Here is a 15,694-nt window from a genome sequence, read left to right on the forward strand (position 1 = left end):
TTGTCAGTCAATTTGAGTTTTAGTTTCCTTTGAGTTATTCTCTGATCTCATAGTACTTGGAGGGAATATGGGACCTAATCATGTGAGATAATGCTTTTTAGGGGAGCACTTAAAGGGATAGAGGTGAAGACTGAGGAAGGAGTTCTCTGAGACCAGCTGCTGCTGAGGTTAATTGTGAATTATGTTTGCAAAGGCTTTGAGACAAGTGGTTTGAGCAGGCTGGCTCCAGCCTGGGGGAATGTGATTTGAATATTACCATCTGTTCTTTCTTGCAGATCCTGTTCGCCTGCGCAGAGGCCCTGTATGCACATGGGTACAGCAATGAAGCATGTCGCTTAACTGTAGAGCTTGCCAGGGACCTGTTAGCCAACCCTCCAGATCTCAAAGTGGAACAGCCACCAACTAAGGTAGAGAGTTGTGTAGTTTCAAGGGTGGGTAATGTAGATGGAAGGTGTAGGATGGATACAACAGCATTCCCAGGCATTTCGCATTTACTGTGATTCCGGGCCCTTCATTGATGCTGGTTTTGGGTTGAACTTCTCTGGGTGTCATTCATGTGCCTGATCTTGATTACAAATTCCTTCTCAAACAGGGCAAAAAGAACAAAGTATCAACCAGCAAGCAGACATGGATGGCAACCAACACCTTGTCCAAAGCTGCTTTCCTGCTGACTGTGTTGAGTGAGCGGCTGGAGTACCACAACCTGGCCTTTCGAATAGGAATGTTTGCTCTGGAGCTGCAGAGACCACCTGCTTCTACCAAGGCTCTGGAGGTACAAAACATTTTGAAAAGGCAGTATCCATAAGAAATATTGTGCTGCTTAAATGCTTATGTTTATATGGTTCCCATTTAAACTCTTGAAGCTTGGTTATGCTTTTCTTTTATATGTTTCCTTAAGATTGATTACATTGGGACAAAAGGGGGTGTTCACAAATCCCAAGCACACATTGATCTGCCAGAAACTTGATTAGAAATATCATTTCATCTGGGTTTATCTCCATTGAAAGGAAGATCAGACCTCAGTGCCAAATGGCCTATGATTTCAATGAAGCTACAGACATGAGAACAATAAATGAGGGCAATATATTTTATGAATATTTTATTACAATTGGAGCAGTTTAGTTCTTGTTATCTCAAATATGTTTCCAGTTTGCTTAGCTAATCTAGGGAAGAAAAAGCCATTTGTAAACTGAATTGTATGTGTTTATGTTGGTGAAGTGGTTTGAAGTGTATTCCTTAGGGTGAACTGGAGCAATTGTTTCATGTTTGAAAATTGTTGCTTTACCTGATATTTCATTTGTTGGCCTGTGAGCACATGCACAGCACAGGCATATTGTTTTGGACACTGCCTGATTACTGCTAGGCTTCCTGTTTAGAAAAGAGAAGTGTCCAATTAAGACCTTGTCTATGTGATTTGCAGCCACCTTGCTTTCACTGCAGGATTGAGCAGTCCCTGGAGATGAGTATTATTGCTAGTAATCCACCAAGTCCACTTGTTCCACTGATTATCTGTACTTCTTACAGTCTGATTAGAAGATTAAGTGTGAGATTGGCAGTCACTAGCTACCTAAGCTGTTCCAGGGAAAACAATCACTTTCACACGTTAAAAATGGAGAGAATGCAGGAGTGACACAGAGTAGTGAAATGTGGTAGGTTTCATCCTGGTGTGCTAACACACATGGATGTCACCCCATGCCATTCAGCTGCTAATCAATCCCTCGTCTCTAATGGGTGTATTACTTAACTTATCATGCTTTTTCCTACGCTTGTGAGCCATCTTTTCCAGGGACTTAGCCAGTCAAACACTTCTCCTGATGTTCCTATGAAAGCTGATGCGTTTTTCTGTATGCAGCTCAAAAATGGTAATATGAGTAAAAACTGCTGGTAATATGGTAAAACTGGTAATATGAGTAAAAGCATAAATCTGAGGCAAGACTTGCATTAAACTTGAATGTCTGCGTTCACTGTGGAGGGAATGGTAAAGGTGGCTTGGGAGCTAAGAGCTACTGTAATTTAATAATCGAATAAAAAACGTTGCTTTACTTCAACATATGCATAGGGAAAAATGGTGCTGATGACACCTTCTTCTCTTTCTCTGTGGATACTAACCAGGTGAAGCTGGCTTATCAGGAGTCTGAGATTGTAGCCCTCTTGAAGAAGATTCCCTTGGTCACTAATGAGATGAATACTATTCGAGGAAGAGCTGAAGAACTTCGAGAAGGAACATTATGTGATTATCGTCCAGTCCTGCCTCTTATGTTGGCTAGCTTTATATTTGATGTCCTGTGCACTCCAGGTACTGTCTGCATTGGTTTGAATGTGCAAAGGGAACTTTCTGAGATTCCAGGTCTTGAGAGGGTTTCAAAGAGAAACTGTCTTCAGGATAAGACAACCTAATCTTGATTCTTCCCACACCGTTGCTTGTTCTTCCTTCCGTGCTGCTCTGGAGATAAGAATTCTCTCTTCTTCTGCCTACATTTGAAACTTACCATATTTCAGCACTGTTTGTGTGCTTTTGTAAAATAGTTAAAATGATTAACTTTTCTGCTCTTATGCTGGTTATATTCAGAGGAAGATAATATAAATCTAGTATTTAGAAAAAAAGAACCCAACAATGTGGGATTAGATTACTTACTTGGCATATACCTGGCTGGTTTGGAGGCTTCTGAGTTTAGAGAGAGAAAGTGTGTGTGTGTGGCGAACAAGGCAGTGATGTGATCCTGGAACTGATAAAAGGATTAGGAATAGGACCACCACCACCGGAAGCTCTGCAAATTCAGAGAGCTCAGAAACAACTTTTGCCCTGAGGCCCTAGTTCTGAAAGCTGAGCATTAATTCTCTTGTCTTCTTTCAGTGGTTTCTCCTACAGGTTGTAGACCCCCAAGTCGTAATTGGAATAATGAAATGCCTGGAGATGAAGAGCTTGGTTTTGAAGCAGCTGTGGCTGCTCTTGGTAAGAATCTTTTACAATATAAGTTTTGCCTCATCCATGTTCTGCATCCTGCCTCATTTTGGATGGTGAGAGATGATAGCTGATTCCAGTTTGGTACAAAAATTAAAGGGCTTGCACAGTTTATCAGAGCAAGGTGCAGAAAAATTCTGTACATCGGATTTGAGGTGTCTTTGCAAAGCTGTAAAAAATGGAAGGGTGATATGGGACAGGAACTTGAATGTTAACGTAGTGAGTGTAGTTTAGCTTTCTTCCTGCTCTTTTGTTGTGGAAGAGGTATTGCCTAGGCTTTGATGGAGATGGGTAGTTTCAGAGAACAAAAGGCAGTCATTTCAGAAGAGGTTAGACAAAGATGGTGAAAGACTAGCAGAAGTACTCTCGAGTATTATCATGTACTGGATTCCTGCCTCTCATTTAGCAGCTTCAGCAACAAAGCGGTGGTTATATGCATTATGTTGATGATAGTATATGCCTGTTTTAAAGCTGCCTGCAAAAGAAGGAATTTAATGGATTAAACAAGGCCTGTCCCTCTGTTGCCTCGTCTCTGGGAGGGCAAAGATGAGTTCTGTATGGTGTAGGAATGCTGGCTTGTAGCATCTGCAGAAACTGGAAAAGTTTGTTTCAAGATGAAGTGGACTTGCCTGGGCTCTTTTTTCATGGCATATTATGATCAGGTTGCTCTGATGGTTGTAGCAAGCTTAGTATTCTGGGGACAGACAGCAGCTCCTGTTTATTCATGACCTGTTTTTGAAGTTAACAGTAGAATAGGTAAAATTCTTCTTTTGCCTGACAGTGAGATGAATAAAATAGTCTGAGGTGTATATATAGTGCTAAGGATGTGGTGTAGTCCCATGGGCTCACTTGTCTTTTCATCCCTCTCTTTTCTGGCCTGTAGGCATGAAGACAACTGTCAGTGAAGCAGAACATCCTCTGTTGTGTGAAGGCACCCGAAGGGAGAAAGGTGATCTGGCACTAGCCCTGATGATTACTTACAAGGATGATCAGTCTAAGCTGAAGAAGGTGAGCCTCCCTTTAAAAGGGGAGGGGGAGGTGCAGAGAAAACCATGTTTGGGTTTTGATGGATCTCAGAGTTTTTTCAATGAGCCTAAGTCACTATGTCATGTACTGATGATTTACAAGGTATGTTGTGTTTCTCTTGTCTCTCTGATGCAAAATCTGACTGCACAGTATGCACTGGCCTGGAAGAGGCACTCTTACCAAAGGTTTCTTAAGCTCCAGCTGAGGGATGCTTTCTGACTGTATCTAATGCTTTTGCTTACCTGCTAAACAAGTCCTTTGTCCCAGGGGTTTTCCATGCGCACTCTGTGTGTTGTATGGGGATTGATTCTGTTTTGCTGCAGGGATGTTGGCTTGCTGAACAGTGCATCTAGCAAAACCTTTGTTTATGTTAATCTCTCACCTCTTCTATTTACAAGTTCAATCCACCTGTGCCTTAATTTTCCATACAAGAGAGAGTACAGTTCTGCCCCTCTTCCCCGCCCCGTGCCCCAAAGGAGAAAAAAATATCAAAACTGCTGAAGCTTCAGGAAGGTTTTTTTTTGTTTTTGTTTTATACTCAGAAACACTTCTACCCAGCAAGAATATGTTTAGTGTCTTTCTGTCTTCTAAAGGAGAAGCTCTCTTGCTAGTCTTCTCTGCTATAGGGAATAACAGGGAGTCTATGATATTAAATATTAAAAATAAGTGCTCTGTCACACTCATGGTGTTCATTTCATGTAGAAAGTGAACAGTAGAAATGGACAAACCTAAAATACGTGGTCATGCCTTGTTCCTCAATTCTGTAATAAATAAGGATAAGAAAGTGTTACTGTAGATTAGTAGAAGATAATTTCTCTAGTGTCTGAAAATCTCAAAAGGCTTTGCCAGTTTCTCAGTAATGGTATGACAGGGTTTTTTGGATGATGAGCACAGAATTTTAGTGACTTAAACGAGAACATATAATAACTGGCACTAAATATAGAGTCCTCTGTTCTGTCCTTGATGTGCCAGAATTACTTCTGTATTGTGAGTTCTGGATGCTTTCCAAGTAAATGACTTTTTGAAGTGAAAAGGGAGATAATACTGAGTACAAATGAAGCACTGCTTCCTCAGCAGTGCAGGCCACATGGCTGTCAACTGTGCATAGCTAATCTTTAGTGCAAGATGATGATGCCTGCTTTCAAGAGAATAAACATTTTTCTCCAACCAAATGGAATTTGTTGTCCACCAGGAAGTTGGTTTAGTACTTTCCCACTGTTTCGTAGTGTAATGCCTGTTCTCTTACCTGTCTGGAAAGCTCTTCTTTGTTTTTTCCTTGCTGTTAAAGATTTTAGACAAACTCCTGGACAGAGAGAGTCAGACTCACAAGCCACAGACTCTGAGTTCCTTCTACTCCTCCAGCAAGCCTACAGTAGCAAATCAAAAATCTCCTTCCAAACACGCAGCCCAGTCCACTGCAGCTATCCAGCAGCTTACAGGGACTTCTGTCACTCAGCAACCTGGTGTAAGCCCAGCAGTCCAGAGCAGTCCTGAGAACTTTGTGGAGAAGAGTGCACAGGGTAAGATGTGATTTATAAGGGCTATGCTATGTTCTTGTCTGTATTGAGAAGTAGTCAGAGTGACTTTATATTACCATCTGGCTGCTTGGTCTAGACTGTCATTCCTCTGTTGTTTGGCTGAATGCATTTCTGTACACATCATTGTTGTGTAGGAATTCAAGCTAGTTTTCAGGCTTTCCTATCCTGACCCAGCTGTGTTAGCCAGTTACCATGAAACTACTGTGTTTCTATCTTTTAGGTTTGTATCAGAGGTGCAGTGTTCAAAAAGTCACATACTGAGTCAGGTGTCTTCATGCAAGATAAATAACTAAGATTGCTGAAGGTCATTAGAGATAAATGGGGTATGATTTTCTTCAAGCTGTGCTTGCTCTTCGGTGGCAAGCATTACATCTGTTGGAAAGTGGATGCTCTCTTAACTGTTCCCAAAAAGATCACTCATAACTGAGGATAAATGCAATAAGGTTAAGGTTGCTGGAGCATTTTTCTTGTAAAACTTCGTCCACAGTTGCAGCAAATTTTCCAAATCTTGAGTTAAGCTTAAGTGTTCTTGGCCTGGTATCTGATGAAATGCTTAATACAGAAAGAAAACTGAGATAATCCTACTCATAAATACCACTCATTTTATAAACACCTTGCATCTTTTAATATTTATACTTCTGAAGTGACCACATCTGGTTTTAGAGATGCAGAAACAAACCATAATGTTTACTGTGTCACCATCCTGTTTATGCAGAGAGCTCTCAGAGGTCCCCCTGTGAGCCAGCTGGTGAGTCCACTGTCCTGAAGCAAGAGGGAAAGGTGCCCAGTCGTCTGGCCCTTGGAAACCGAGGTGGATACAATGGGAGATGCTGGGGTTCACCTGTTAGACAGAAGAAGAAACACACAGGTAGGAACTGACTAGTTTGTACAGCATCTAGGGCTGTGCTTAGGCATTGCTCTGGGGTTTCAGTTGTTCCCTTGCTCCTTCATTCCACTTGTCAGCCTTTCCTATACTACAGGAACAGTTGATTGTCTCTGAGGTGTTTGGCACGGCAAAACAGGTTTTGATCCATAGATTTCCTCCCCACCTTCTTCTGAATTGCAGTTTGCCATATGTGTCCTTTTCTCACAGCAGCTGTGTTCTGGGTGATGGATTAGTTATCTGGAACGGAATGTTTGTTGGGCTCTGGGAGCAGAACACTGTGCTCCTGGGTACAGAAACAAATTCAGAGGAGCTGCTGCCTCTCACACTCCTCTTCAGAAGGGTTTAAGTTAGAGGCTTGAGGATATGAAAAATCTTTGTATAAATTGTGCAGCCTCTACCAGAAGGGTACCTATAGAACCTAACTTTGTATGTATATTTGTTTCTTGTTATACTCTGCCATAAAGCTTGGCAGATGGGGTGAGGGGCTGGGACGATGTGAAGGAGGAAATAAAGACAAACACATTGTTCTTGGATTGTTCTGCTTTTTAGTCCAAGAACTGTAAAATGTCAGTGCTATCTGTGGCCAAACTGGCTGACTTAATCTCTTTTAGTTTGCAAAGTTAAATGCTTGCTGACATGACTGATCTTAGGAGTGTAGGTGACATGGGTAGAAGTTTACCTGCTGACTGTACTGTGTTTGTTCTGGTGTTGTAGGCATGGCTAGCATTGACAGCAGTGCTCCTGAAACCACCTCTGACAGTTCTCCAACGCTCAGTCGGCGACCACTACGCGGGGGGTGGGCAACAACATCGTGGGGCAGAGGACAGGACAGTGACAGCATCAGCAGTTCTTCGAGTGATTCGCTGGGGTCTTCCTCTTCCAGTGGCAGTAGGAGAGCCAGCGGGGGAGCCCGTGCAAAGACTGTGGAAGTTGGCAGGTAATGAATAGTGTCACTGCACAGAGTCAACCTCTAGGCCTGATGTCAGGGAACTGGCATGTGTGCATCAGGAAGTACTTCCTTGGGAGAGTTTGCTTTGTCTCCTCTGGATCCTGAAATAGGAACTCTGCACCCAAGTTAGTGAACTTGGAATATTGTTGCTATCTGAAAGTTTCCTCTGTGTGTTTCCCCTAGGTATAAAGGGAGGCGGCTGGAGAGCCATGCTCCTCATGTTCCAAACCAGCCGTCAGAGGCAGCTGCTCACTTCTACTTTGAATTGGCCAAGACAGTCCTCATCAAAGCTGGTGGAAACAGTAGTACCTCCATCTTCACCCACCCTTCCTCCAGTGGTGGGCACCAGGGACCACACCGCAACCTTCACCTCTGCGCCTTCGAGATCGGGCTGTATGCACTAGGGCTGCACAACTTTGTGTCCCCCAACTGGCTTTCTCGAACTTACTCCTCCCATGTCTCCTGGATCACAGGTTACAGCAGAACTTCATCGGGAAGCTTGCTTTTGGGCAGGAAGGGGCGGGGGGTGAGCTTATTCCCAAATGTGATGATGATGATGTGCCATGGTAGTCATGTAAGCTGCTGGCACAGCTGACAGCACAGGCTGAGCACTGGTGATTTACACAGTGTTTTGCTTCAGTCCTCTGAGCCACAGACCTTTCTCAGAAGGTTTTGGGAAAAGGAGGTACACAGACTGGTTTTAACCTATCCTTTGGGGCGTCTGCCAAAGAGATAGACATTTGTAAAGTTTGAATGTGCTCTTTGGCTGTGTTCAGTGTTTCACTTTCCTCCTCCTTGTTTGTACCCAGACCTACTGCCTGCTTTCTACCCACATGGTTTCCAGAGCCTGAAAAACACACCTTTGAAAATTCATGTTTTCCTGACATGACAGAAATAGAGCAACAGTCCAGGCTGTGGTTTCTGGGTACTAAAATCAACTGTAGCAAGTTCCTCTCACTGTGTGAAATGCATCTTTAGCTTAACTTTGATAATGGCACCCTCACTCACTGCTGGCTTATCAAGGGCTCTTCCCTGCCCTGTGTTTTGAGAGGATGAACCTACATTTGACTTGAAGTGTAAGAAGAGCAACTGGGCTCTGTTGCTGCTACTGAAGGAAGTAATGAGTGTATCTCCTTTTGAGGGAGAGCTGACAGGAACTCTGTTGGGCATGGTCAGTAGTGTGAGAGTCTTCTCTTTTACTCTTAGGGCAGGCTATGGAGATTGGTAGCGCAGCCTTGAACATCTTGGTGGAGTGTTGGGATGGACATCTGACACCCCCGGAGGTGGCATCGTTGGCAGACAGAGCCTCGCGGGCCAGAGACTCCAACATGGTGCGGGCAGCTGCTGAACTGGCGCTCAGCTGCCTGCCCCACGCCCACGCCCTGAACCCAAATGAGATCCAGAGGGCTCTGGTGCAGTGCAAGGAACAGGTGAACATCGCGTCAGGGCTGACTAGCACAAGCTGACTGCCAGCATCAGGCACATACTGTTACTTGGGGGCTTGGCTCCTCTCTGCTACTGGATAGCCCTAGTCTTAATTCTGTAGGTTTGTCTTAATAAATAGCTGAGGTTATTTTGCTGCATGGTTGTGATCTAGCTGCTCCCCTTAGCATCAGTCATTTTAGAGTGCCTTGTACTTCTCTCTGGTTGTAGTTTTGCCTTCTTCTGTTTCTGGTTTTGCATTCTTCACTTCACCTCTGGTTTTGCTTTTTTCTCACCACCCTCAGGACAATCTGATGCTGGAAAAGGCCTGTATGGCAGTAGAAGAGGCAGCAAAGGGAGGTGGTGTGTACCCAGAAGTCCTCTTTGAAGTAGCTCACCAGTGGTACTGGCTTTATGAACAGACTGTTGGTGGGACTCCGGCCCAGAGAGAAGGTGCCACGGGCTGCAGCGCCAGCGGTGCGCGGGCTGCCTCCGAAGCAACACGAGGGTTGACAGACAACCGGGTGACCACTGAGCCGACCACTGTAACAGTAGCAGCTGCGGTGACTGCAGCAGCAACGGTCATGCCAGTGATCTCTGTGGGATCAACCATGTACCAGCAGCACACAATGGCAGGGCCAGCGATGGCGCACACACACACGCAGGGCCTCCACCCTTACACCACCCTTCAGACTCACATTCCCTGTAATCCCCAGTATATCGGACACACTATCCAGCACATGCCACGTCCAGCTGTCTTCCCAGTGCCTGGCTCAGCATACCCGCAGGTGAGTTTTGTCTGTAGCTTGTTTATTTACAATAATTTTGTGTGACTGCTGCCAGAAGAAGTATCTGTGGCTGGGGAGCGTGTGGGGCAGGACCTGCCATGTCTTGAGATTTGGCTTCTGTGCTCACTTACTTGCTGATTTGTGATACCTAGTTAGACTTCCCAGCTCAGCTTTTGAGCTGATAAGGAGCCTTCTGTGGGTGCGTGTAATGTCTCAAGAGAATACAAAAGATAATATAACACTAGTTTTTAATTTTAATTGCCCTATAGTTTCTCAGAATATGCAAGGCACTTGACAGAAAGTTTGTCATCCTGACACTAAATAGAGACTACAGAGGGAAAATTAACAAAAGTTATTTTAACTTCTGCCTGTTTTTGAAAGTTCTTGGAATGTTTTTGTGCAAAGTGATTAGATTTAAATGGAGGAAGAGCAAGCAGATGTAATAGTCATGTGGTGCAAGTTAGTTACTGTGCTGCTTACTGAGCTTCCTCCTTCTTGTAAGATTGGATGTCCCATGCTCTGGGTTTTGTGTGGGGGACATCATGTTTTGAACTTCTAAATGGTCAAATAAAGTAGATATGACTGTTGCTTGTCTTCCTTCTTAGGGTGTCCATCCAGCGTTCATAGGAGCTCAGTACCCTTACTCGGTAACAACGCCATCATTGGCAGCTACAGCAGTGTCATTCCCTGGTGTGCCAGTCCCATCCATGACGCAGATTGCGGTGCATCCCTATCACAGTGAGACAGGACTGTCACTGTCTTCCAATGTAGCGAGTAAGTGTTACAGCCCTGGGCTGGTGGGCGTAGCATGGGAGGTACAGCCTCACGGCTGTACCCCAGCCAAGTCCCGCTCCTCGCCAACATCGGTTGGTTAGGACCAGAGTTCTTGCTCTGAGAAGTTCTGAACAAATCCACCCCGGCCTAAAGATGCGCATGCTCAGGGGCACTGGGGTTCATTATGGGGCCTGATTCAGCTAGTGGAGCTTTAATTTCTGTGTAAATACATTTCCAGTATTGAGATTTTGTCCTCTCTGTTTGGAGATGTCCTGGCCCTTCTGACCTCTAACTTGCTAGACCTTTAGCCCTCTTCCTTTTTTTTTTTTTTTTCCCCCTCAGCAGCCCCTCCTCAGGACAAGGTGAGCATAGATAACCTTGAGCAGACTTGTGATTCCTTTGGGTCAGATGAACAGAGAGTGCAAGAAGCAGACAGTAGCACTAATAGGTGTCTTTCATGCCCTGAGGAATTTGAGGCAGCTGGTACCTGAAATGTGGAACTTCTGTAGAGAGGACAGATGTTTTGGTAGTCATGTCAATGGCAGTCTGAATGACTGCTCACATGTTGTGTTGGGGCTTGAGTGGTGGTGGAGATCCATCAGGTAGTGAGCAGCACTGGAACAGCAGATGTTGACTGAGTTGTGAACGTGTTCTCATTGCCACGGGGTTCTGCACAAGTAAGTTGTGGTTGGACCCAGGCTCTGTTATGCCCTAACTGAAGAGGCTATAATGTCTGTCTGTTTATGAATTTGCTTATCTATCACTTTGTTGCAACTCACTAGGTTCTGGAAACTTGGCATGTGGGAAAACACAAGAGATGTGCTGGCCTCCTTCATATCCAGATTATCAGGAGAAAGGGGATTCTTCTTCAGTTATTTTAAAGTGTGCTATCTTTAATTTCAATGCTGAAAGACACCGCAAAAGGAAATAGAAGAGTCCTGAAGGCCTCAAGATATGAAGAGCATCTTTTGCTGACAGCCTTAGTCCTAGGCTGATGCCGTGACTCTTAACAATGAGAAACCATTTCTGTAAGAGTTATGAATCTTCTAGAACCGTTAACTAATCCTAGAGCACTTAAAAGGATAAAACATCCCCACCCTTCCCACTTGCCATTGTTTATGGTTTTCAGAAACTTGTTTTCAGTTCTTAAAATACTGTTTTGCTGTTCCTGGAGTACATAGGCACATGGTGACGCTCAGGTTCTGGCAACAGTTCAGCTTCGCTCATTCTTGTGAGTTTTTCTCCTCGGCCAGACGTCAAATGTAGCGTGGATTTTGCCCCACTTTGTCGGTTGTTTGGCGCTATGTGTCTGCTTGGCTGAGGAGGTCGGACAGATCTGTCCTGGGAGGCACATTGTTCTCAGTTATTCAGCTGTTCACTAGTAAACATTAAAAAAAAAAAGTTGGAGGAGTCAGGGGAACAAAAAAAAATCAGAATTTGGAGCATTGCCCAAGCATGGTGTAGTAGCACTACAGAGAACCTGTGAAATACAGGTAGCAATGTGCACCCACCTGATGGCATCTCTGCTCGGAAATGCTCAAGAAAACCTTGTTTTTCCTTCTCCATGCCTTTCTTGAGAGAGATTAACTCAAGTCCCTTGTCAGAATACAGCTTACTGGCTCAGAGTTAGCTGCTGTCTATACAAGCTTATGTGGTACAATGTGTAATGGGTTTTCCCTTGAATTTGCCCATATTAGTTTAGTGTCTGAACGTGACAGAACCGTCTCAAGTTTCCTTGCAGTTTTTACTGTAGATATCTGCTGCCAGTGTACGCAACAGCTGTTCTTTATGAGGTTTGATTGGAAGCTAGCCTCCAGTAACGTTCTTTCCCCATAGTATCTGGATGGAGTCATAGCTGACTTAAACAGGAGTGGAAGAACTTTGCAATGTTGGACTTTCTTTGAGAGACTTAATACTGTTCTGGCTCAGTGATTTTCCTCAGCAGTTTCACATCAGATGTAGATGTGCACGTGTGTTTCCTTAAGACAAGAAATCAGAACCAAACATCATTTAGCAATAGCAAAGGCCTTGGAGTGAATACCTGTATTTACGTGTAAAACATGGATGATATGCATGTCCATGGTATACTGCAGAAGAGATGGGCAAGTCTGTAATCAACTCCCTTCAGGCCCTGCTTGCAAATAAAATAGAGATATTCTTAGCCCATTGTATTTCAGTTGTAAGTCTGTGGTTTTTGGTTGCTGTATTGTTCTGTTTAGGGGAACAGAACAGTACATTGGCAGGGGGCAGTCAGTTGAGGGAGATGATGGCCCAAGTAAACCTTATCTTAGGCTTGGTGGTGGGTCCTAATGCTGCTGTTTTGCTCTATTCAGTAGGAAGTGTCCATGCAGGATCAACGTTCCCAGCGATTCAGGGGGCTTCCTTGACAACTCTGTCCTCACAGCCCAACTCCCTTGTTACAGGGGGTTTTCCTGCCGAGGATGAGCAGCACAGTCAGCCTGTGAGCCCCCAGGGTCTGCACTACCTCCACTCCGCATACCGAGTTGGTAAGGACAGCCAAGTGGGTTTCTATGGCCCTCTTGAGAGGGATTCAGGGCAGGGCTGCAGGTTTTCACTGTTGTTTGGCAATTTGCTACTGCACCTGTTGGGGGCGATGGCATCCTAGCTACCTGGGGAAAGCCAGTTTATAATCAGTCATATGTGAAGGCCAAAAATGGAGGCATAGCGATCCTTCCTCCTTTGCTATGAAGGTTGAAAAGTTGCTGCTGAGAGCTATGAGAGCAGAAGAGAAAGCTCAGTGGGTTAGAACTGGGAAGAGTCTTGCCTTTCAGCTGGTGTATTGTAAAGGAGTCCGGAGAGTGTTCTGAGGATGTGATTGTGGAAGTTGTGACGGTTAGAAACAGTGGAGTTCAGTTCCTGCTGCTCACAGATGGTGCAGACACACCTCTAGTTTAATACCAGTTGAGTCTTCAGAGGCAGAGAGGGATGTGACCTGTGCCTCTCCAACTAGGTTGTTGAAGACTGACACAGAGTGTGGGGATGTAATAGTGTTCCTTTCCCAGCCACACTGGTTATGAGGAAATAGTCTCTGCCTTACACTGCCGCTGGTACAGGGATGTCAGTCAGTCGTGGGGTTTGTGATTGAGCGTAGACTGCAGGGAGCTACTTAGATATGGTCACCGTCCAACCCAGCAGGTACTTGGGGAGGGTGGAGGAAGCCTCCCAGGATAAGCAAAGCCAGCACAGGACAGCAAAAGAAGTGAAACAGCAAGAAAATGGAAGAAAAACTGTCTGGATATTGCCTGAGTTTTTGTTGAAAGCTAGAGAAGAAAGTACTTGTCAATCAGAAAGGGGTGCAGATATCATGGGAAGCATCATAGCAGTAAGTAGTAAGCCATGAAAGGCGTTTAATAGCCCGAATAACAGAAAAAGGGGATGGGTGAAGAGGATCTGGAAGATCAAGACCGGCTTTTGCATTACATAGCACCTGCTAGTATTTTAAAGCTGTTTAAATGGGCGCTTGTGTGAGGAACTGTAACAGAATGAGTGAAAAGTTTGCAGATGGACACTACTGCAGCTCACTGTTGGCCTGTTGTCTTTGCAGCTAAGTAGCTTGATTTGGGTAGCCTCTCTGTTGCAAAACTTGGAACAAATCTGTTGCTTTCAGGACAACTTTTATAATGCAGCCTTTGGGGCTGGACCCTGCTGTAGATCCTAGTGGAGTGTCTCTTGGCAGCTCTAGTGAGGTGTGATGGCTGTGCACATTCGCCAGCCTGGAGCAGACCCAGCTGCTTCCTTTGGTGACAGTCTCCAAGGTGGGCCTTCTGTTTCTCTGTGGACTTTTTGCAGCCAGGGAATTTGATGCTGGAGAAGGGCAGGCCAATGAGGTGGTGTTGCAGTGAGTGAAGTGCTAGACTAAGTCTTACAGGGCAGAAGTGCTGCTTGACTCTGGCTGCCCCTCTCTCACAGGGATGCTGGCTCTGGAGATGCTTGGCCGAAGAGCTCACAACGACCATCCCAACAACTTCTCCCGCAGCCCACCCTACACGGAGGATGTAAAATGGCTCCTTGGGTTAGCTGCAAAGTTAGGTAAGGCTCAGAGCAGTACTTCAGCAGAAATCCACTTCTTGGGATTTGGACCATGGGGGGAAAAAAAGCTCTTCTAAGAGTGAAACTTCAAAGACTGGGTGAGCCTGGTATCTGATTCCATTTCTGAGGGTTTCAGAAGATCCCTGTTGCTCTTTCACCCAGGCAGTCATCCCTTTTCTGGGTTCTGTAGGCATGCTATTGAATTTTGAGGCACTGGAAACGCATGGGGTTGGACAGGGCTCAGAACTTCCATTCTGTAACAGTAACTTTTTCTTTTCCCTTTCCACTGTCTCATAGGTACTCCTCTCTTCTTCGTGTGCATTTATGCCTTCTGTGAAGACCTCTTATAGGAGTAGATGTTTAACCCACCAAACATTTGGGTTTTCTTTTCCTTTTTTGGGGGGATTTGTTTTACTTACACTTTGATCTTGGGTCTTTTTTTTTTATCTTACGTTCTTAATTCTTTCATCAGCAGTAAGAACTTAAAAGCAACTCTACAAACAGCCTGCCCAGTGGCATGACTTCTGCTGCTGTCAGGGGAGCTCCACTGCAGACAGCAGTGGGGAAGGTTGAATCTCCTTCCAGCATCCACAAGACTTGGGTGCTGGTGCTGCAGGTGCTTCCTAGATGGGCAAGCTGGAAGAGATAGGAGGAGGTGTGGTGTATTCTTTTCTCTGTAGTTACCTTGCCACACCAGTTTTCTTTCATATCTCTTTTAAAGACAGGTGAACTGGGAATATCAGTGACTGAGTGGTACTTGGACTCTACTTAGACCTGATGGATATATCAGAATAATCTCTTATCCCCATGAGTTTGCTAGACTCTCTTCCCTAAGCCTGCTGGAGGATACATTACCCTGAGAAGAAGGTGCTCCAAGTCCAGGTTCTTGCTGGGAAATGCCTGATTTTTTGAGCGTCTCTTACCTTAACACTGTTGTTCTGACCTCTCCTTCCTGTGCAGGTGTAAACTACGTGCATCAATTTTGTGTTGGTGCAGCCAAAGGGGTGCTGAGCCCTTTTGTGCTGCAGGAGATCATCATGGAAGCTCTACAGCGGCTCAACCCTGCCCACGTGCACAACCACCTGCGCACCCCAGCCTTCCACCAGCTGGTGCAGAGGTGCCAGCAGGCCTACTTGCAGGTAATCTGTGGTCTGTCTTCCTGCCTGGCCGCTGCCAGCCCTGCAGGAACTGCCTGCGTGTGCACGTGCAGAGAGGGGAAGGGGCCTTGGGTACTGGTAGCTGAACTGGTGCGCTGTGTGATGCATGCCTCGCCCTCAGCAGGGACTGCAGCAGGTACAG

General features: G+C 45.2%; 1 protein-coding gene across 7 annotated transcripts in view; it reads left to right on the top strand.

The window, feature by feature from the left end:
- ZSWIM8 (zinc finger SWIM-type containing 8) overlaps positions 1–15,694 on the top strand; it is a 108,381-nt gene that overhangs the window by 51,517 nt on the left and 41,170 nt on the right. For 4 of the 7 annotated variants that reach the window (XM_083845171.1, XM_083845170.1, XM_083845173.1 and 1 more), the window contains exons 11-25: positions 276–407; positions 593–772; positions 2,113–2,296; positions 2,855–2,953; positions 3,846–3,970; positions 5,277–5,508; positions 6,242–6,394; positions 7,127–7,349; positions 7,545–7,834; positions 8,568–8,791; positions 9,089–9,571; positions 10,177–10,345; positions 12,679–12,852; positions 14,276–14,395; positions 15,356–15,534. In XM_083845171.1, the coding sequence (XP_083701297.1) occupies positions 276–407; positions 593–772; positions 2,113–2,296; positions 2,855–2,953; positions 3,846–3,970; positions 5,277–5,508; positions 6,242–6,394; positions 7,127–7,349; positions 7,545–7,834; positions 8,568–8,791; positions 9,089–9,571; positions 10,177–10,345; positions 12,679–12,852; positions 14,276–14,395; positions 15,356–15,534 (2,967 nt within the window). The remainder of the gene's footprint in view (positions 1–275; positions 408–592; positions 773–2,112; positions 2,297–2,854; positions 2,954–3,845; positions 3,971–5,276; positions 5,509–6,241; positions 6,395–7,126; positions 7,350–7,544; positions 7,835–8,567; positions 8,792–9,088; positions 9,572–10,176; positions 10,346–12,678; positions 12,853–14,275; positions 14,396–15,355; positions 15,535–15,694) is intronic. The other 3 variants (XM_083845169.1, XM_083845172.1, XM_083845174.1) reach the window with 3 other exon arrangements.

The sequence above is a fragment of the Anser anser genome, assembly GCF_964211835.1.
Source record: "Anser anser genome assembly, chromosome: 7".
Taxonomy (NCBI): domain Eukaryota; kingdom Metazoa; phylum Chordata; class Aves; order Anseriformes; family Anatidae; genus Anser; species Anser anser.